At 40.8% G+C, this 21627-nt stretch overlaps 1 protein-coding gene across 3 annotated transcripts; it reads left to right on the top strand.

Moving 5' to 3' along the window:
* Positions 1 to 6015, top strand: LOC130738025 (protein PIGMENT DEFECTIVE 338, chloroplastic-like). Of its 3 annotated transcripts, XM_057589910.1 has the most exons (9): positions 1 to 157; positions 285 to 948; positions 2502 to 2576; positions 2658 to 2729; positions 3660 to 3740; positions 3858 to 3955; positions 4656 to 4781; positions 5221 to 5269; positions 5359 to 6015. In XM_057589910.1, exons 1-9 carry the CDS (start codon positions 93 to 95, stop codon positions 5515 to 5517), a joined length of 1389 nt encoding a protein of 462 aa, XP_057445893.1. In that variant the 5' UTR covers positions 1 to 92; the 3' UTR covers positions 5518 to 6015. The 3 variants fall into 3 exon arrangements, with proteins under 3 accessions (XP_057445893.1, XP_057445894.1, XP_057445892.1); XM_057589909.1 differs by having other exon boundaries at positions 4 to 948; XM_057589911.1 differs by lacking the exons at positions 5221 to 5269; positions 5359 to 6015 and having other exon boundaries at positions 3 to 948; positions 3858 to 3983.
* Positions 6016 to 21627: the final 15612 nt, after the last annotated feature.

The following is a 21627-nucleotide window of genomic DNA, read 5'->3' as shown; positions in this document are numbered from 1 at the left end:
CAAGGAGCCATGAAACTCTCTGACACAGGGTAGAAAGATAGAGTGAGGATAGAGATAGATAGACCATGAAGGCATGAAACACAGTCAATTGCATGAAACAAAGACCAATTCATGTCACTGTGAACCGAACCAAAGATGCCATTGATTCTTTGTCCCTGTAAGTCCCTTTCCTTTTGCTTTTTCAAGAAGAAAATACCAAATACGAAACTTCCACCCCAAAAATTTTGCGCTTTTACTAATAAATTTGCAATTTTGGGCACTACCCATGTTGCATTTGGCTCAAGAAATGGGGAACTTTTTTTGGGGAACGAGTTGTCTCAAGAGGCCGTTGATGTAAGAATCCCAGAGCAAGAAACGCTTGAGTTGCTGAACAAGCCTTCACTGGTTCCCATTAGAAATGGGTCGTTTCCTGAAATTGAGGTGGAGACAGAGAAAGCTTCCATTGAGGTAAAGGGAGATGATGGGGTATTGGAAGTTTCTGAGGAAAGAGATGAAATGGGTGTTGATGAAAATGAAGAAGAAGAAGAAGGGGCTAAGAAGGTGAACAATGCTGAGTACTATGAGCCCAAGCCTGGGGATTTTGTGTTTGGTGTTGTTGTTTCAGGTAATGCAAACAGGCTCAATGTCAATGTGGGAGCTGAGTTACCAGGGACATTGTTGACTAAGGAGGTGCTTCCCTTGAACAGTAATGAAATGGAGTACTTGATATGTGATGGGAATAAGAAATGTGAAAAGAATTTTATGGCACATGGGAGGATGGGAATTCTGAAGAATGATGAAGATGATGATGATGCAATAAATGGGGTGATGGTGGTGCCGGTAGGAAACACTGTTGTTGAGATTGGGACCATTTTGTTTGCTGAGGTTTTGGGTAGAACACTAACTGGTAGGCCATTGCTCTCTACTAGAAAGCTCTTCCGCCGGATCGCTTGGCATCGACTGAGGCAGGTTTTCCTCTTTCTTTCATTTCTTTTGTAGTAATGTTAAAATACCTTTACCTAGCATGAGTTTTTGTGAATTGATAATTATTTTAATATGTCTTGAGCCTTTTATTGGTTTTAGCTGACTGGTCATACAAGAATTTTTCCCTTGCATATGATTAGGGTGAGCAGAAATTTCTGTGACCAAAACCAATTGTTTGCGCGAAATTGGATTGAACCACCAATAACCAATACATTTTCTTAATCCATTTATTTATAATCACAAATCAATATGCTCCCGTTTGGATGCGGAGTTATAGGAGATTATTAGAGCTTATCTACTAGAAAAAACACCAAATATGCTCCAATAAGTTCTGTTTGGTTTCATCCAAACGGATTGATGGTTTGATTATTACATATCCAGATCAATGAGCCAGTAATAACCAAATTGAACAGTTTGATTTAAAAACTATGAATTCATTAACTTTCTTCAACTGTGCAAAAACCCCAAACTGTGGTTGCAATACCTTCAAATGCCCTGTTTGCAGTTTCTCTCTTAGTTTTCGGATTTCATTTTCAATGGCATTGTTCCTAGCTTATGGATTCTCTTCTATTCATTGGTTGTTTGAAGCTCGTGGACTCATCAAAATCATCCAGAACAATGAAGTGGTTTTGAACTTTGCTTTTTTTATTAGTAAAAGTTCAGCATGTAATAACAAGCAGTGGTGTGTCAAGGTAGAATGATGTTGAACTTGCAAATTTGCCTCTTTCTGAAGTAGGTATTAATGTATTATAGATCAGGGATTTGGAAAAAGAAAGAGTAGCTTCAAACCAAAATTTCAATGTTGTAGCTTTAACAACTGTGTTCTTCATATTAGCTTTTCAGGAAATTTGGATGAGATATAATTCGAGGAAAATAAAACAGATTGTCAACCATAAAGTACTGTCTAAATGATTCCGGTGCCAATTGCTGTTAACCTATCATCTGAATTGAGAAAGTCCAAGTTTTATGAAAAACATTTGCAGTTTAGTTCAACTCAATTTAGTTTTTCTGCCAAACTAAAGCATAGCCACCCATAATATTTAGAATAGTAGATATGGCAACTTTAATGTAGAATTTGTGATTAAGATGCAAATGCATAGTTCTCCTCGCTACTTAGTTGGAAACTAGGAAGCATAGATATGTCAAATGCATGAATATGACATGACACAGACAAAAAGAAACAGAAAATTTTAAAACTACAGGACACAACATATAAAGCAAATAGAAAGCTAACATAAAAAAATTTAAATGACAGAGACATTGTAGACACGATAGAATACTATCGTTTATCTAATTATGGTACCTTATCCAATATCCATATTAGTACAAAAATTGAAAATATAAATGTAAAAAATTGAAATGTCTGTGCTTCCTAATTTAGAAGGGTTATTATCTTATACAGATAAAGTAGGCAGATTTAGTTATGGCCAGTAAGGAACTAGATTATTTCTTCAATCAACTTTAACATGTACAAAGTCAAATAATCTCTTCTCTTGCTGATGAGTTTTTAAATCTTCTTCTTTGAATGTTTTGGGCAGATAAAACAGCTCAATGAACCTATAATGATTAGAGTCACCGAGTGGAATATTAGCGGCCTGCTAACAAGGATTGAGGTATGTGCCATTGACATTAATATTTTATGCTCATGTAGCATTTGAGTAAATACTTATCTCTTCTTGAATTTGGATCTGCAGGGTATGCGAGCTTTCCTACCCAAAGCTGAGCTTGTAAAAAGAGTAAATAGCTTTACTGAATTGAAAGAAAATGTAAGTTTCAGCCCTGGAATTCCCCCCCCCCCCCCATACAGAATAAAGTACAATACAATCTTATTTTTGAACTTGAGCTTTATTTGAATTTTGACACTCAATGTTTGAATTCTCTGTGCTATTGCGTGGATCAGCACATAACAGTATTTAAAACTTCATTGATGTGGGCAGTGCCATTGGGCTTTATTAACAAGTTGTGCTGCTCCATTCTCCTTGAGTGTGGTCAACAGAAGCTTATGATCTATCCGGTTAATTTTATTGTTGCTTTTAATTGAAAGCCTTATCTTTTCAAGTTTTAGGCCTTTTACATGCCTTATAGTCTCAGGCTTATATTGTTATATGCATACAACCACACACACACATACATGTCCACCAATCTATTCAAATTCTTATGTCTTGCACCCTTATGACTTATGAGTTTTTACCAGGGAAGTATATATAGTTTATTTTCAATCCTAGTTGTTTGTTAAACTACCTCAACCTTTGTCTACTTAGAAGTATATTTTCCTTTCTTATATTCGAGTTTCTAATCGGTATCCTTGAGTTTTGTCATGAATTGAAAATCACAATAGTTTAAGCTATCAGTTGAAAGAATATGAATGGTTTTAAAACAAACGCACCCTTTGACGCAAGTATGGACGGTGGCATGCCCATCGGACGTGTTAAAATTAACCTTCTTTTATTTAGAAAATTATGGGGCCAGGCGGCCAGCCCAGCAAGCATTGAACTTATGACCGCTCGGTCCACAGGCTCTACTACTATGTTAGCAACTAACAATCCCAAAACCTTAAGATGTTGTGTTTTCGCATGAATGGTTTAATATCTATCATAGTTGAGCAGATATGCTGCTTCTTCACCACTCACTGTTAGTTTTCATTTTTCTCTTTCTTACTTATTGCAATTATTTAAATATAAATATATATGATGCAGGTCGGATGTTGTATGTATGTACAAATTACTGAAGTAGATGAAGCTAAAAACAATGTGATAGTTAGTGAGAGAGAAGCCTGGGTCAGTACTCAAATCTGTCTATTTCCTTTGCTGCTTAGTTTCAATATTTCAGTTAGAGAGCTTTTAGTTTACTTTCTCCTTTTAATATTTTTAAATTCCCGCAATATTATATTGCAGGAAAAGCTTTATCTTCGAGAAGGAACACTTCTTGAAGGGACCGTGAAAAAGGTTCTTCCTTATGGAGCCCAAATAAGAATAGGAGAAACAAATAGATGGTGAGTGATGGTTCTTTTTCCCTCTTTGGTAAGTGATAATTTTTTTCAAAAGAAGTCACGTAGATGCAATTTTTATTTACATGGAACAATTCCATCTTGGAGTATCTTTGGATACTTGAATGCTTCCAACTTCACCGCTTTGTTTTGCCCCTTGTGATGAAAAGAAAAGTCAATGCAGGTTGGTCCTACAAATGACTGATAGAAAAGATAGAAAAACAAACTAGCTAATACATGCTTTTCAATGGTGTAACCGATTTATGAATCACCTTTCAAATTGATGGAATCACGTGAGCCTGCTTTAACTCTGTTGAGATATATTCAGATGCATTCTGTTATGATAGATTACTGTTATAATTATGTCATTATAGATTAAGATAAATATATGGTTATTATTCTGTATAAATGAATTTATCAAATGTAAGGGGCATCAATCCTTGTTAAATCAGAATTTTTTTTTATTCCGTTATTTTTTTTTTTAAATGCTCAATATGCACTTACCTTCCTTTTTCATTTATGGAAAATGTCATGCCTTCCGAGATTCAGGCTTGGCTGTTTTGTCAGTAAGTGGATATACTTTATTATTTTCTTCTTGTTACTATCTTCAAGACTTTTTAATCTGCTTCATAAGTTAAAGTTGTTAAATATCGTCAAAATGTTTGTATATATAATCAACATTTAAAATTAATCTGAAACTTTTCAGTGGATTGCTGCATGTTTCAAATATCACTCGAGGGGGAGTTACATCTGGCAGCGACATACTTTCTGTTGATGAAAAGGTTAAAGTTCTGGTGGTGAAATCGGCATTTCCTGGTAAAATTTCTTTAAGGTAAGAATTGCTGACTTTGACTTTCTTCTGTAATTGTTGGGTGCACTTTGTTTGTTACTGTCGATTTGGGTTATTTAGGGAATAAAGAATAAACCTTCCTAGCTAATTAAGGTTCCAACTACCCTCCCCACTTACAAGTTACAACACAAATACTCCTAAAAAAATTAGGTACCATCAACAAGGTCAGATTATCCAAAAACGTTATAATAATGCTTTATCCTTTGACTCATTCATTTAACTGAGTTTTTTGCAACTACAAATAACTGAACTTTTCTTGAAGTGGAGTGTGCTTAACTTAACAGCCCTAACATTTATTTTTTCCTTACCAGTCAACATGTTGTTTAACCCTTTCCCTTACCCTTTCCCTTAAAATTTTGTATTAAAGAACATTGAATGTTATAAATTGCTGTTGATGTCTATTTGCATTCATGTCATGCAGCATCAGGGACCTTGAAAGTGAACCTGGCCTATTTCTATCAAATAGAGAGGTATTTAATTATTTTATCTTATTTTTCAAGTTCTTCGGTTTTAGTGAGTCAGATTGATCTTGAGTAATGCTTGTTTCTTCTGTCAAAAGAGAGTATTTCTGGAGGCAGATATGATGGCCAAAAAATACAAGGAAAAACTACCTCCTGCTCTTACCAGTCAACAATCAAAATCAGTTTCAAACAGTGCCCTGCCTTTCGAAAACGAAGCACTTTATGCTAATTGGAAGTGGTTCAAGTTTGAGAAATAGTGATGAAACAAATGAACCTTGAAAGCATAAAGTTATTGATGGGCAAGTTCCATTGAGAGAACTTGACATTATATGGACTATGGAACACCCAGTTCCAAGACAGAGGGGACCTTCTTTCACAGACAACATTCTGAGCCTCAAAATGGAAGTTTCTGATTCCTTTACGAATTGATTTGGCATGCAACCCAGAGCGCATACAGCTGGGATGTCCTTTTTTTCTTTCTTGTTTATTGAATTCTGCTTGTCATTTTACATGTAGGTCCATGTAGCTGCATGTAAGTCTGTAATTTTTATGATTACAGTTTGCTTCAACTTTGATGCTTTTATGTTTTTACTTTTATAAGGCTTTGTACCACATGTATTGCTAATTTTGAGGCAGTAAGTGATGTTCCAAGAAGTGGAATCATCCGTTTGTAGCTTAAAATAATGAGTAAACCTTTATTTTATGTCAACACTCGACTGGATTACATGGAGAATAATATTCAAACACTTCGATTATGTAAACTCTTTTGATTACTTTGATTATATTACGTCATTTGATTTGCTTCTCTCTCGTAATTTCGTTAACTAACACTTCCATATGTTTTTTCTTTTTTTTTTATATTACGGAAAGTTCGACTTCATTAAACAATAACTTCAAATACATCTGCTATAAGAGCCGAGCTAATGGAAACCGGCCGGGAAGTTATCCAACCAACAGATGTTAGGGAAATCCGATGCCATAGCCGCTAAAGAATGAGCAACCTTAGTTCCCCCGGGTTACATGAGATAAATGAAAAGAAGCAAAATGAATGGCAAACACTTTACAATCCTGAATAATTGGCTCCAGCTTAGCACTTTACACATCCATGGAGTCTGTCTCTATTACCAATGTATCAAATTCGAACCACAGTGCTTTTGTGATTGCCTAGTGTAAGGCTTGCGCCTCTGCAACGGAGTGATCTGCTCTACCGCTCAAAAACCTTGTTGCTGCATATATACACTCGCCACCGTGGTCATGAATCACCATCCCCTTCCCTTGATCATTGGTTCCTATCCAATCCGCATCAATATTAACTTTCATAATTCCATCCTCCGATATAATCCATCCTTGCTACTGATGAACTGACCCTGGATGCCGGCATCGCATTGTGTCCGCTGAAGCCGCCCACGCTCGCTTCCCGTCGAGCAAGACCTCCACCGCCATCTGATGTGCCTCTTCTAAGCTCAGCTCCACATCCTTAAAGATTCAATTGTTCTGCTGCCTCCAAATTTCTCTTTGCTCATGCCATAAAGGGGAGAATAATTAGAGAGCGAAAAATAGGCGAAAAATATAAAATTTCCTTTTCTTTCAGCATGCTTTGAAAAATGTTTAGTTGGCTGAAATGTCATAATCTGAGTAAGAAATAAATAGGATCATCTTTATCCAAATAACTTAATGTTTTAGATGAAAAGATCCTATATATCTCGCCAAAATTTTATAACTTAATCTTGTCATCATAAGTGAGAGATTGTTACGCATCACGGCGATGGCTAGTGATATTGCGCGTGCCTTTCCTCAGGTGGTACTGTCCAGACAGCAGAGAACTGTTACCTGGTTACCATCCTTGTCGGAAGGGATTGTTGTGAACGTTGATGGTAGTGTGCTTGGCTCACCCCAGCGTGGGGGGTTTGGTGGGTGTCTCCGGAATGTGGATGGTGCGTGGATAACTAGTTTCTTTGGGTATCTTGTAGCATCTGATGTCTTACATCTGGAGCTGTTGGGTCTTTTCCACGGCCTGGATGTGGCTTGGAGTCGAGGCTACCGGACTGTGGAGTGTCGCTCAGACTCGTTGCATGCCATTTCCTTGGTGGAGGGAGTGCTGGCTATCCGCCATGCCTATGCGTCGCTGGTTTCGGATATTAGAGACATTTTGAGTCGTTCTTGGAGAGTGTCGCTGGTTCATACGCTGCGTGAAGGGAATGCTTGTGCGGATTTTCTTGCTAAGCATGGGGCGGAGCAAGCGGAGGCGTTTGTGGCTTCTGATGTGCCTCTTCAGGGTTTAGGCCCTCTGTTGGTCGCGGATGCGTCGGGTGTCTCTTTCTTGAGGCCTTAGTCCTTTCCTGTTTTGTTGTTTTCCTTTTTCCATTTTGCCTCTTGTACCAAAAAAAAAACGTTTAGATCTTTACCATCCTTATCTTAGTTTTAATGATAAAAATGTTCTAAGTTATAAAAACTTCAAATAAAGCGTATAATAAAAGTACGATGAATTAAAATTTCAGGAAATATATAGTATAAGGTCACGTGGTCTACCACTAGCTACTTAGAAGACATCTTCCACTGCTCTAGTATGCACAAGACCAAATGTACAATAAGGAATTGAAGGCGACAAACCTTGAAGATCCTTATCGTCTATCTCTTGGCACTATGATCAAGGTCCAGTACAACATGAATAAATTAGATTTCTTTTTCCTATACCTTTTTATTTTTAAACTTCCTATACCTAATCAAAACAAGAAATTAGTGGTGGACCACTTTACAACATTTACAATCCACGACACCTATGATTCTGATGGTATAAAATCTCTATAAAATAAGTTTTATCGAGTGAGGTGTTTGTCAGTGGTCAACACTATAGCATGATTTGTGTATATTCGAAAATAGAGGGGTTAGACCTTTTTTATGTCTTGACGCGTCATATTATTTAAATATTTTAAATAATAGACTAAAGGGTACCAAACATCTCTTTTCATAAGGATATCGGAGTCACGTGTTAAAAATTATACTCACAATATTTTTATAGTTTTAGTCTTACTCTTTTTTATACTCATTTTTACACATTGGAGATAGGAAGTTAGGAACGGAAAAGAAAAATGAGATAAGATAAGTGATATAATACAAAGATATATAAAAATTTCGGTCAACTCTTAATCTATAAAATTTGACGGTGCATTGCAGCTGACCCATAAGGGTTTGCTCTTAAGCAAACACTTTAAAAGCGGTATGCACGACCTGGTTCAGGAATGGGTCATCCCGATCTAACTAGAAAAGTGTTTGAGCGGTCTAACGAAGGGCCGAAATGAAACATTTAAAGCATAACAACAGCAAAGTCAATTATGCGCTCGCAAGTTCCACTTAAGTGAAATGTAATAAAGTAACACAAGAAAGTGGGGGGGGGGGGTTGAATTGTGTTCTTATAAAATTTGACTTTTCAAACGATTATTAGTTTTAAAACGTTTTCACAATCATTTGGTGCAGCGGATAAAAGTGCAGAATAGTAAACAATAAAACCACAGACAATATATCCTGATTGACCCTTAAACAATAGGGTTACGTCTAGTCCTTGGATTAACCAAGATTTCACTAAACAAGTATCAAGGACTTCTCCTACACTAAGTATTATACATGACTTCTCATAACCAAGTATTATCAAGGACTTCTCATTCACCAAATATTCTTAAGGACTTCTCCTTCACCAAGTATTCATAAGGACTGCTCCTTGGCCAAGTATTGTGCAGGACTTCTCCTACAGTCTTTTTCAAGATCGTTTGCTTCTACAATGTTCTCTTCTCACAAGAGGGATAGTAGCAAAATTCTAAGCACAAGAACTACAAAGTATTGAAGATGATTTGACTTTGTGAGATACTTTGAATTCTAGATCTAGAGAGAATGTGATATGAAGGTTTAACTCTTAAGAGTTTCTCTCAGATGATGTGAGGACGTTCTTGCTTTCTTGAAAATTGAATGTTTCTAATTTAGATGAAGGTTGATGCATTGATTGTAAATCTAATACTTTTTCTGAAATCTTCAAGTTCTCCTTTTATACTTCAAGTGCTTCTAGGGTTTGTTCATAACCGTTAGAGCGAGTAAAGCGCATCAAGTTATAGCCGTTAGATCAAACAGTTCTTTTGTCAGGTGCATTAAATGCGTTGTACCCTTTTTACTGAGACTTGTTGCTAAAAAGTGTATCTTGTCAGCCGGTAGGTAGCACTTGAACTTTGTTCCAATCATTTTGAGAGAGAAATATGAAACTTGGCTTTGACAACGTTGTACTTGTTTCCTTGGTCAGTGTGTTTTGTAGTGTATCACATGATTCTTTGCACTTGAATTTCTCCAAAAAAATGTCAGAGATATTTTCATTTGAAGATGGCTCTCATTCTCTGAACATTGCTTCCATTGGTCAGCTATGAGATAGACGATGAAAGTCTTCACTGAGTATAGTCCTCTCTTGTGCAGACGGTCTAGCCGTTTTGATTGTTCTTTGCTTGTGCATAGTGTCTTGTAGCTTTGACCTTTCTTCTCTTGTGTGGGCTGTCTTGTAGCATTGTCTTGCAATTTATCATCAGACAATGGAGGATGTGAGACATAAGTGATGTTTCCTAAAATATAATACACATGAAAATTTTAACCATTACACTTATACTCTTGAAATTGTTATCATTCAAAATATGATAAACGATGTATATAGCGCTTGAACTTAACATTAATGATTTCCCTCACACTTGCAGAGAATTCGAGCACAGACATTGAGCATATAAATACTTGTTAATCGTTCATTTCTGTAACGTGTTATTCATTCTTAGCATTTCTTGAGTTCTTCTAAGACTTATGGATTCTCCCTTTGCTCATTGTCGGTACTCCCCCTACACTCGAGACCAACACCACAACATTCACAGGTCAGTCACATAAAAGCTCCACGGTCGAGCATTGAAAGAGCATTAATCATGATTATGAGAAGAACAAAATGAAAATGAATTATAAAAAGATACAGTGACATAGAAGGATGGGTGGTCCAAGTGTGCTTAATGTCTTAATTTAGAAAAACCAAGGTATAACTATTGGCCGCAAAATTGCGGATGCTAAAAGAGAGAGAATATGAATATGGCTTACGTTTGTGAGGAAGAAAGTTATATGCTTAATAGTGGATATTTATCGGACAAGTCCAATCATTTGTGGAGTACGAGACAACATGAATGGGTGATTCTGAGAATCGATAATGACAATTGAGTTTGTTGAGGGGGTATGTTATTGGCCGCAAGATGAGCGGTGATAGACCTACACATTAGTACTCTGACGCCCAAGTTAGAGAATGGATAATAAGCGAGTAAGAAAAATATGAAGTTAGGTTCCATTTGCTCTTGACTTGGACCTCTTTATATAGAGGCGGGGTTTGAAGCTTCCTAGATAGAGAAGTACGAGGTTTCGGGGCGCTTCTTTGATCGGGGAGTCCCGGGATGTTGGAACGCTCTGATCTTTGCCTCATTGTGTGGTTCCAAGCGTGATTGTGTGTGGGCTTGGCTTCCTAGAGCGCAACACTTACGACTCAAGTAAGGTGTCGTTGACCTTGATGGGACGCTCTATGGGACGTGCTGAGGCTTCGCTTAGGGAGCCTCTAAGAGGGTGTTGGTCCCGACGAGGAGAGGGAAGCTTTATTAAGTAAGTCCTTGCGATTCGGGCTAGTGTTTGTTCCATGGCAGATTGACGATTACAGGAGGAATGGGTCGGATGGTGATTCCTTGAGAGGGGCTGGTTTAAGGCGTGCGTTCAACCGATGTGGACAAGGGGTTACAACTCTGATCTTCCGAAGGTAGTCGGGATTGACCCTAGAACAAATAGCCACTTAGATTGTTTACGGTGACAAATAAAATGATTATGATTCTTTAATGTTATATGACAATATGAAGTGAGTCGGAACGGAAAAAGTTGGGAGTGAAAAAGTTAATTTAGAACGTTTGTGGAAAACACCATTGCAAACTTCCAATGCACTTTTATTAAAGCCATTTTTCAGTTTTCTTTCCTCAACCAAAGAGTATAATATAGACTGACACTAAGTTGTTTCTAATATGTCATAGGCTATGTTTGGCATGTTTAGCTAATAAGCTAGGTGAAAGCTGAAAAGCTAGCTGAAAGCTTATAAGCTAGCTGATAGCTGAAAGCTGATAAGCTAGCTGAAAGCTGATAGCTGAAAACTGAAAAACTACGTGATTGAAACAAAAGTGTTTGATAGAACTAGCTGTTAAACAAGCTGAAATCGTAAAATGACATAAAAGGACATACTTGTATAATTATTTTTATATTACATTACTTTATTTTCACATTAGTACCAATATGATATTAATATTAAAATTATTATCACTTTAAATACTTTTATTAGCTACAGTTATATATCATCTTAAAAATATAATATTTATTTTTATTAATATAATATTTATAATACTTGTGGTGCGCAGCGGTGTGGCGGGAATGGTGGCGGAAACTGCATACGTAAGTGTGAGGGGAAAATAAGATTAGTGTTTTTATAAATATATAAGGGTAAGGGTAGAATTTTAATAAAATAATAAGGATAAAAATGAGAATAAATTTAATAAGCTATAAGCTTTAAGCTATAAGCTACCTGAGATAGCTTATAGCTTAAAGCTTTAAGCTACTAAAATAAGCTCATTCACCAAACACTTTTGAAGAGCTTTTAAGCTAGTCAAATAAGCTTTAAGCTAGTCAAATAAGCTATAAGCTAGCTGAAATGACATGCCAAACATAGCCATAGTGTTGTCCTCAACGTGTCAACTATCTAATAACCTGTGTACTTCAGAGTTTCAAAGAATCTCTCAAACTCAATTGTTGCCAGCGATTCGTTGGCATGGGGCATCCCATTACTCTTCTTAGAGCATCTCCAATGTTAGTTCTTATTTATTAGTGCTTAACACTATTCATGTGGGCCCGTATTGCCACATGTGTTTAAGCAACTCTCAAGCAATTTTGCTCCAACCATGAGTTCTCAGTTCTTATCACTATTCATTTGGTCCCACCAACCACATTATTTATACCTTTTATTTTCATAAAGTAAAAACAAAACTCATAAACTAATAAAGTAATTTGGATGAGTGAGAAATAATTAATATTTTAAGCTAAAAACTGAAAAAGTAAAACTCCTTATATAAGAGCTGACTTCTTTTTTTTAAGAACTAAGAGCTTCATGTCATGTCAGCACCTCCAATGGTAAAGTTCTTAATTCTTAACTAAAAAATAAGAACTAAGAACCTTGCATTGGAGATGCTCTTACAAGCAAAGATTTCAACAAGCGACATATCTAGGAAAACATGTTTTCCCAAAAAAAAAATTATTCCCTTTAAATATATTACTTAATAATACGAGTTTGAGTTAACCGCAACAACATACTTGTACTAAGAAGCTACTAAGGCTGTGTTTGGTTTTCAGTTTGAAAGTCCGTTTGGGGCATTGGAAGGCTTTTGACCTCCATTGGGTAAAAGCACTTTCAAACTGAAAACCAAAAAGACACTAAAGAGTTAAACTTAAGTTACCACGACCTCAATTTTTTTTCCAAAACCTCTGTTTACACTTGTCACTATTTCTGGACTGCGCCCTCCCAACACCAACATGACTGACTCATTAAACTCAACAATGGATGAAAATAACACTAGTAAACTCCTAGATCCTGAAAACCACCCCAACCATGAAGGCTCAAAACATGACTGAAACATGACATCCCGACAGAGACTCAGCAGAGGACAAGACTCTCCATGACACAATATGGACAGATTAATCAAGCTGATGAAGCAGGCTTTTCAACTTTCTTATGTGAATCTCCCTTCGCTTAAATACTCAGGTTCTCAATGAGACGAGGCAGCGGAAGATGCATTCTCAGATTCCTCTCTGCTATGGGAGGATTCAGCAATCCCTTCAATACTCGGGTTCTCAGTGGTACGAGTAGCAGCAGATGCATCCTCAGTTTCCTCTCTGCTATGGGAGGCTTCAGCAATCTAGCAGAAAGACAAAGAAACAGTAAATATATGTAGTGAAATTATGTTCCAAAATTGGGCAAGCAGAACAAAAATGCCAATTTCATTGAGCACAAAAAGTAACATTGTAACCGAATTACAATCCCTCCTGACCCTGAAATGTTTGCAATCTAACAGGAAAAGATAGTAAAAGTAAATATGCGCGCTCGAATTATGTTCCAGAACTGAGCAGGCATAAAAATTCCCTACCATTTCATCTGGTTCCCCATAGAATCATGTTTAACAAAAAGTTATCCCTCACCTACCCCTAAATGCCCTTAACCCTAGCAATTGATATGCCAGAGAGAAGCAATGTAATAAATTATAAAAGGTTGCGAAACCGCGCATCATTACCCTGAGGAGAAACATACAATGTATCCTATATGTGCCATCATGCCCACACACAAGTGAATCTAAATCAAACAGCAGGGGATCAGAGCTGTCTCAGGTCATTTCACACCGACATAGAAAAAAAATGCACATTGCTCAAATACACAAGTTTGGAGTCTAAAACAATTGCACATTTCCATATGAAGTGAGTAACCTACAACTAGTATTAGAAGGGAGTTAGTTCTCTAACATGATATAAATAAACAAACGCAATTGATATCTAGCCAACAAATGACCATCAGCACCTAAAAAATTCATTTACCATAGTCCTTTTGAATGAATTACTTTATAATCAAACTCAGAAATCTAACCAACACGCCACCTTTTACACTCAAACTCAGGAATCTTATAAAGACAAACTTTTTGCCAAATAATCATTACTAAAGGGCTTAAGCTATTGGTACTTGTTGTAAGTATCCTTGCTTAACAAAACCATAACACAACCGGCCAACTGTTCAAGAAATTATCTAAATGAAGAAGATAAGCAGATGATAAGATAAGAGATGCACGTAAAAGCTACTCCAAGAAGAACCCATATTACAATCTGCTTACAAATCAATGATCCTAGCAAGACTTCCATGAAATTGCAAAAGAGGACCGCTACCAACACACTCTTTTGATGTCATTGGTTTATTTTTTCAAAAGTCTAACACATTGCTCTCACTTCTTAAAAAATGTGTTGACTTTTCAAAATATTAACTAATGACAATGAGGGGCGAACTCAAAACTTTTCCAAAGCTCAGTTTAATATCCAAATTCCCTTAAACTAAATGGAATATTACAGCTAAACAATTCACCCAGGGAGCAACCGCGTGCAGAATAAACGCTTCACTAAGTTGGTTAGTTATAACACTTAATATAACACAAACTAGTGTTTTTTACCCGTGCGTTGCACCGTGCGTTGCACGGGAAATTTGTCTATTGTATTTGATACATCGATTGGACTGGGCGAGCCCCTGGAGGGGCAACGCCCAGTGTGTAGCTCGCCCCAAGGCGAGGGCCTGGCCTTAGGTTGGGCCTCAGCTTCGGAGGCCCAATTGGCCCAATAGGTAGTGCCCAAACTCTATAAATAGGACGTAGTTACCAATTGTAAGGGACTTTTGGCTCATTTGGAGAAATACACACTTGAAATTCAGCATTCACTCTCTAATTCTCTCTCTCTCTAGCTCAATCTCTCTACCCTTGGGTACTATACCTTTCTTCAATGTTCATTCCTAGAACATTTGGCGCCGTCTGTGGGGACTGTAAACTTTCTACTCCCATTCACGTGGATTGATTGTGCAAGAAGCTACCTCAGATTACGATTCGGCAGTTCTCGAACTTTCCTATTCTGATTCTGTGACCGGCGTTCGTTTTTCGATCGAGTTTGCGTCATTCCTGGTTCAGATGGAGACGCGACGCAGGAGGCAGCATCATTCACCAGTGCGACAGCGAATTTCGCCGCCTCGGCGGCCTCATCGGGTCGTCCTGGATTCTCCGATACGAACGGAGGGAGTACAGCCGCCTTCTCCTCCTCCATCACCACCACCACCTCCTCCATCGCCTTCGCAGGTCGGATCTCTGGAGCGCTCACCAGGAAATTCACCTACTCCAGAGCAACAACCGGCGGTGACACAGGAGCAATGGCGCCATATGGTGCGCAGCATTGGAAACATTCAGCAGCGGAATGAACATCTGCAAGCTCAGTTGGATTTCTACCGCCGCGGGCAACAGGATGATGGAAGCAGGGAAGCGGATTCCGTGGCTGAGTTCCGTCCGTTCTCGGAGGATGTTGAGAGTGTGGCAATTCCAGATAATATGAAAACGTTAGTCCTGGATTCTTACAGTGGAGATTCTGATCCGAAGGATCATCTTCTGTATTTCAACACGAAGATGGTGATAATTGCGGCATCAGATGCGGTGAAGTGTAGGATGTTTCCATCAACGTTCAAATCGACGGCGATGGCATGGTTCACGACTTTGCCGCGCGGATCGATTTCGAATTTTAGAGACTTCTCGTCCAAGTTTCTAGTGCAATTCTCGGCGAATAAGAATCAGCCGGTGACGATCAATGACCTATACAACATTCGCCAACAAGAAGGAGAGTCGTTGAAGGAATACATGGCAAGGTACAGCGCCGCATCGGTCAAGGTAGAGGACGAGGAGCCTCGAGCCTGTGCTCTAGCATTCAAAAATGGTTTGTTACCGGGAGGGTTGACGCGCAAACCAGCACGTTCGATGGAAGAGATGCGTGCTCGCGCCAGCACTTATATTCTTGACGAGGAGGACGATGCTTTCAAAAGAAAGCGCGCGAAACTGGAAAAAGGCGACACGTCACCCAAGCGCGCGAAAAAAGATAAGAACGGCGAGGACAAGGGGGATGGCAAGCAGCAAAGACAAGATAAAGGGAAGGCGGTATTGAGGCCGACCGAGGAGCAGTTGTATCCACGGCGTGATGATTATGAACAACGCCGGCCATGGCAATCTAAGTCCTATCGCCAGCGGGAGGAAGCTGACATGGTGATGAACACAGGTTTAACGGATATACTCCGCGAGGCGAGGGGTGCAAATCTAGTGGATGAGCCAGAGGCTCCAAAATATCAACCACGGGACGCCAATCCCAAGAAGTGGTGTGAATACCATCGGTCCGCCGGGCACGACACGGATGACTGCTGGACTTTGCAACGGGAAATTGATAAGTTGATAAAGGCGGGATATCAAGGGAATCGCCAAAGCCAGTGGCGCAACAACGGCGATCACAACAAAACACATAAGCGAGAGGAGGAGCGAGCAGACACTAAGGGCAAGAAAAAGCAAGAATCAGCGGCTATCGCCACAAAAGGGGCTGATGACACGTTCGCTCAACACTCAGGACCGCCCGTAGGGACCATAAACACCATCGCCGGAGGATTCGGCGGTGGTGGTGATACCCATGCGGCACGGAAACGCCATGTTCGTGCAGTCAATTCAGTTCATGAAGTCGCTTTTGGATTCGTACATCCTGACATAACAATTTCGATGGCAGACTTTGAGGGGATAAAGCCTCATAAGGATGACCCGATCGTAGTGCAGTTAAGGATGAACAGTTTCAACGTTAGAAGGGTACTCTTGGATCAGGGTAGTTTGGCTGATATTATCTATGGTGATGCATTCGACAAGTTGGGGCTAACTGACAATGATCTGACTCCATATGCAGGAACCTTGGTAGGTTTCGCGGGGGAGCAAGTAATGGTGCGAGGATACATTGATCTAGACACAATATTCGGGGAAGATGAGTGTGCCAGGGTTTTGAAGGTAAGGTATCTGGTTCTCCAGGTGGTGGCGTCTTACAATGTCATCATTGGGCGAAATACATTGAATCGCCTTTGTGCTGTAATTTCAACAGCCCACTTGGCGGTCAAATATCCGCTAAGCAGTGGAAAGGTTGGAAAGCTGAAGGTGGACCAGAAGATGGCGAGGGAGTGTTACAATAATTGCCTTAACTTGTACGGCAAGAAAGTGCGTTGGTCGGTCATAGATGTTATGAAATTGAAGCTTCGGATGAAAATCTAGACCCACGTGGCGAGGGGCGGGTAAACAGGCCCACGCCAATTGAGGAAACAAAGGCGCTAAAGTTTGGCGATCGCACTTTGAAGATTGGGACCAAACTGACGGAAGAGCAGGAGACGCGCCTGACAAGGCTGCTTGGGGAGAACCTAGATTTGTTTGCTTGGAGTTGCAAAGACATGCCTGGAATCGATCCAAACTTCATCTGCCATCGATTAGCGTTGAATCCAAGTGTCAAGCCAGTCTCACAACTCAGGAGGCGCTTGGGTGGCGACAAAGGGAAGGCGGTGCAACAGGAAGTTGACAAGCTGCTGACGGCAGAATTCATCAGGGAAGTGAAATATCCGACGTGGTTGGCGAACGTCGTGATGGTGAAGAAGGCGAATGGGAAATGGCGGATGTGCGTAGACTACACAGACTTAAATAAAGCATGCCCAAAAGATTCGTATCCCCTTCCCAGCATTGATGGTCTCGTCGATGGTGCCTCGGGCAACGAACTGCTTAGCTTAATGGACGCTTATTCTGGTTATCATCAAATTCGCATGCACCCGGCGGACGAAGATAAAACGGCTTTCATGACCGCCAGAGTCAATTATTGTTATCGCCCGATGCCATTTGGATTGAAGAATGCTGGTGCGACCTACCAAAGGCTGATGGATAGGGTTTTTGCTGGACAGGTGGGGAGAAACATGGAAGTTTACGTTGATGATATGATCGTTAAGTCAGTACGTGGTTTGGATCATCATCAAGATCTGGAAGAAGCATTCGGCGAGATCAGGAAACACAATATGCGCCTCAACCCGGAGAAATGCTCTTTTGGTGTTCAGGGTGGCAAGTTTCTGGGATTCATGATCACATCCAGAGGAATAGAGATAAATCCAGACAAATGCAAGGCGATTCAGCAGATGAAAAGTCCCTCTAATGTGAAAGAAGTCCAACGTTTAACGGGGCGAATAGCAGCTCTGTCTCGGTTTCTCCCTAAGTCTGGCGATAGATCTTTCCCATTTTTCAAGTGTCTTCGAAAAAATGTTGCATTCGAGTGGACAGTGGAGTGTGAGGAAGCTTTTGTTCGCCTCAAAGAACTCCTGTCATCACCGCCGATCTTGTCAAAACCAATACAGGGGCACCCGCTGCACTTGTATTTTGCTGTGAGTGATAGTGCTCTGAGTTCTGTGTTATTGCAGGAAGTGGATGGCGAGCATCGAATTATTTATTTTGTTAGCCACACACTCCAGGGCGCAGAAGTCAGATACCAGAAAATCGAGAAGGCAGCATTGGCGGTCCTTGTCACCGCCCGGCGGTTGAGACCTTACTTTCAGAGTTTTCCAGTAAAGGTGCGTACGGATTTACCCCTGAGACAAGTGTTACAAAAACCGGATTTGTCGGGCAGATTGGTCGCCTGGTCGGTTGAATTGTCCGAATATGGGTTGCAATATGATAAACGAGGCAAGGTTGGCGCACAATCGCTGGCTGATTTTGTGGTGGAATTGACCCCAGATCGGTTTGAAAGAGTGGACACTCAGTGGACTCTCTTTGTAGATGGATCTTCCAATAGCAGTGGCGGTGGCGCAGGAGTAACATTGGAAGGACCAGGAGATCTAGTGCTGGAGCAATCGCTGAAATTCGAGTTCAAGGCCACGAATAACCAGGCAGAGTATGAGGCTCTCATCGCAGGGTTGAAGTTGGCACGTGAAGTCAAGATCGGAAGTTTGTTGATAAGAACGGACTCGCAGTTGGTGGAAAACCAAGTAAAGGGCACTTTCCAGGTCAAGGATCCCAATCTGGTCAAATACCTCGAGCGAGTGCGGTATTTGATGACACTCTTTCAAGAGGTTGTAGTAGAGTATGTTCCTCGGGCTGAAAACCAGCGGGCGGACGCGTTGGCCAAATTGGCGAGCACGCGGAAGCCCGGCAACAACAAAAGTGTGATTTAGGAAACGCTGGCGTGCCCCAGCATTGAAGGCGAGCTCATGGCATGTGTGAACAGAGGGGCAACGTGGATGGGACCTATATTGTCCATCTTAGCGGGGGACCCAGCGGAAGTGGAGCAATGCACGAAGGAACAACGGCGAGAGGCGAGCCACTACACTCTCATTGACGGACACTTATATCGCCGGGGTTTTTCGGCGCCATTACTAAAGTGTGTACCGCCGGAAGAATACGAGGGAATAATGTCTGAGGTGCATGAGGGAGTGTGTGCAAGCCACATTGGAGGGAGATCTTTGGCTTGCAAGGTGTTAAGGGCTGGTTTCTATTGGCCCACCCTCAGGAAGGACTGTATGGACTTTGTGAAACGATGCAAAAAATGTCAAGTGTTTGCTGATTTGTCTAAGGCACCGCCAAAAGAGCTGGTAACGATGAGCGCCCCATGGCCTTTCGCCATGTGGGGTGTGGACTTGGTAGGACCTTTTCCGACCGCCAGGTCGCAAATGAAGTTTATATTGGTAGCGGTGGACTACTTCACTAAATGGATTGAAGCCGAACCTCTGGCCAAAATAACCTCTGCAAAGATAGTCAACTTTTATTGGAGACGTATCGTTTGTAGGTTCGGGATCCCAAGGGCGATCGTATCTGACAATGGGACCCAATTTTCAAGCAACCAAACAAGGGAATTTTGCAAGGAAATGGGTATACAGATGAGATTCGCCTCTGTAGAGAATCCGCAAACGAACGGGCAAGTAGAATTTGCGAACAAGGTAATTCTGCGCGGACTAAGGCGACGGCTTGAGGAGGCTAAGGGAGCCTGGCTGGATGAACTCCCGGTGGTATTATGGTCGTACAACACCACTGTGCAATCTACTACAAGAGAAACCCCCTTTAGAATGACTTATGGGGTAGACGCCATGTTGCCGGTGGAAATTGACAATTTCACATGGCGAACCCAGCCAGATTTTGAAGGGGAGAATCAAGCCAATATGGCGGTGGAGTTGGATCTCCTGTCTGAAACACGTGACGAGGCGCACATTCGAGAAACGGCGATGAAGCAGCGCGTGGCCGCCAAGTACAATAGCAGGGTTCGCGTTTGAGATATGCAGGTTGGCGATCTGGTCCTAAAGTGGCGGTCAGGAGCCCCGGGAAACAAGTTGACTCCGAACTGGGAAGGGCCTTACCGCGTTATCAAAGTTCTTGGTACAGGGGCCTACCACTTGGAGGAGCTTGATGGAAGGCGACTACCCAGGTCGTTCAACGGTTTGAGCCTGCGTTATTATTACAGTTGATTGTGAGCACAGTGTATTCGCCAAAGATAAATATTTTCAATGTACCTCGGAACTCTCCATTATAGCAAAAGCGTACTCTTTTTCTCCGAAAGGAGTTTTTTAATGAGACGCATCATCAATAAAATGAAAATTCATGAAATTCGCGTCTAAAAATCCCAGGTATTCCCTGACGGTCGGAATTGCCGATCGACACAAAGAATTACGGCGATCACTAGGTGGGACAAGCTTGATCCCCAAAGGGGCTTGCTGGAACCCTGAAGGTGGTGGCGATTCCACAAATGGCCTTTGACGCCTGGGAATCGCCCCCCGGAAAGTCTGACGTGATCGCCGGTCCCGTAAACGACGTGCTGGGTAAGTCTCGCCAGAATACGACGAGCACCGTAAACTAGGCAAAAGACTTGGGACCCCCAAATGGCCATTGGGACCCAAGCATTGTAAGCCCCGAGCGGGCAAAGCCCCAGGCGAAGCCCTCGAGAATGGAGGCCGTTTATTCCTTTGAGGAAAACGTCTAAAGTCTTGGCAGGGAAATACCAAGCAACAAGTCCTAGTTAAAATTAATGCACGAAGTCGTTAGGCGTAATTCAATCATATGACGCGTGAAAAAATAGCGCAAGATATAAGGTCGGCGAATGAATAAGGTGGAAGGCGAGTGCTTGGACACTCAGGATGCTAAGTATTTTATTACTCCGGCGTGTTGGGGCGTTAAACTATGAAATTCATTCTTAACTTTTTTAAGCAATAAGAATGCGGCGACAAAAAAATGAAAGGCGGAAGCATTCCAACATGATTTACAAAATATCCAACGGCGATATGAAAGCTGAGGCGAAAGGTTGCTTATATATATGAATGACGGAAAAGTGCATTACAAGAAGGCAGAAAAGGCTAAGTGACACATTATTCATTGTTTCTTTCTTTTTCTCCTATTTCTTCTTCTCCTTCTTCTTCTTCTTCAATCGCCATCCAGAGGTGTTGGTCAATCAGGGGAGGATCGTCAGGACCAACCAATCCTTCAGCGGTTATCTCTTTCATTACTCCCATAGCGCTAAAATCAAAGTTCGGGTACAAATGTTGGGCCTGATCTTTGGCAAGGTAGAAGCCGCGCTCGCGATTGTCAAGAGCAATGTCGGCGGCTTGTTCCATCGCCTCAGTGGCTTTGGTTTTCTCCGCCGCCAGCTCGTCCTCTAGCCCTTTGATCTTTGCCAGTTGGGAAGCAATCTCAGCA

Source organism: Lotus japonicus, chromosome 2, assembly GCF_012489685.1.
Source record: "Lotus japonicus ecotype B-129 chromosome 2, LjGifu_v1.2".
NCBI lineage: Eukaryota > Viridiplantae > Streptophyta > Magnoliopsida > Fabales > Fabaceae > Lotus > Lotus japonicus.
Note: the sequence above shows the minus strand (reverse complement) of the source record. Positions and strands in the feature narration are given on the sequence as shown.

Excerpts from the sequence above, each read along its gene's own strand:
- LOC130738025 (XM_057589909.1), top strand. The coding sequence starts at position 136 with ATGCCATTGATTCTTTGTCCCTGTAAGTCCCTTTCCTTTTGCTTTTTC. Across the intron at positions 2,730-3,659 it reads TTACTGAATTGAAAGAAAAT|GTCGGATGTTGTATGTATGT; the intron begins GTAAGTTTCAGC and ends TATATGATGCAG. Across the intron at positions 5,270-5,358 it reads TATTTCTATCAAATAGAGAG|AGAGTATTTCTGGAGGCAGA; the intron begins GTATTTAATTAT and ends TTCTGTCAAAAG.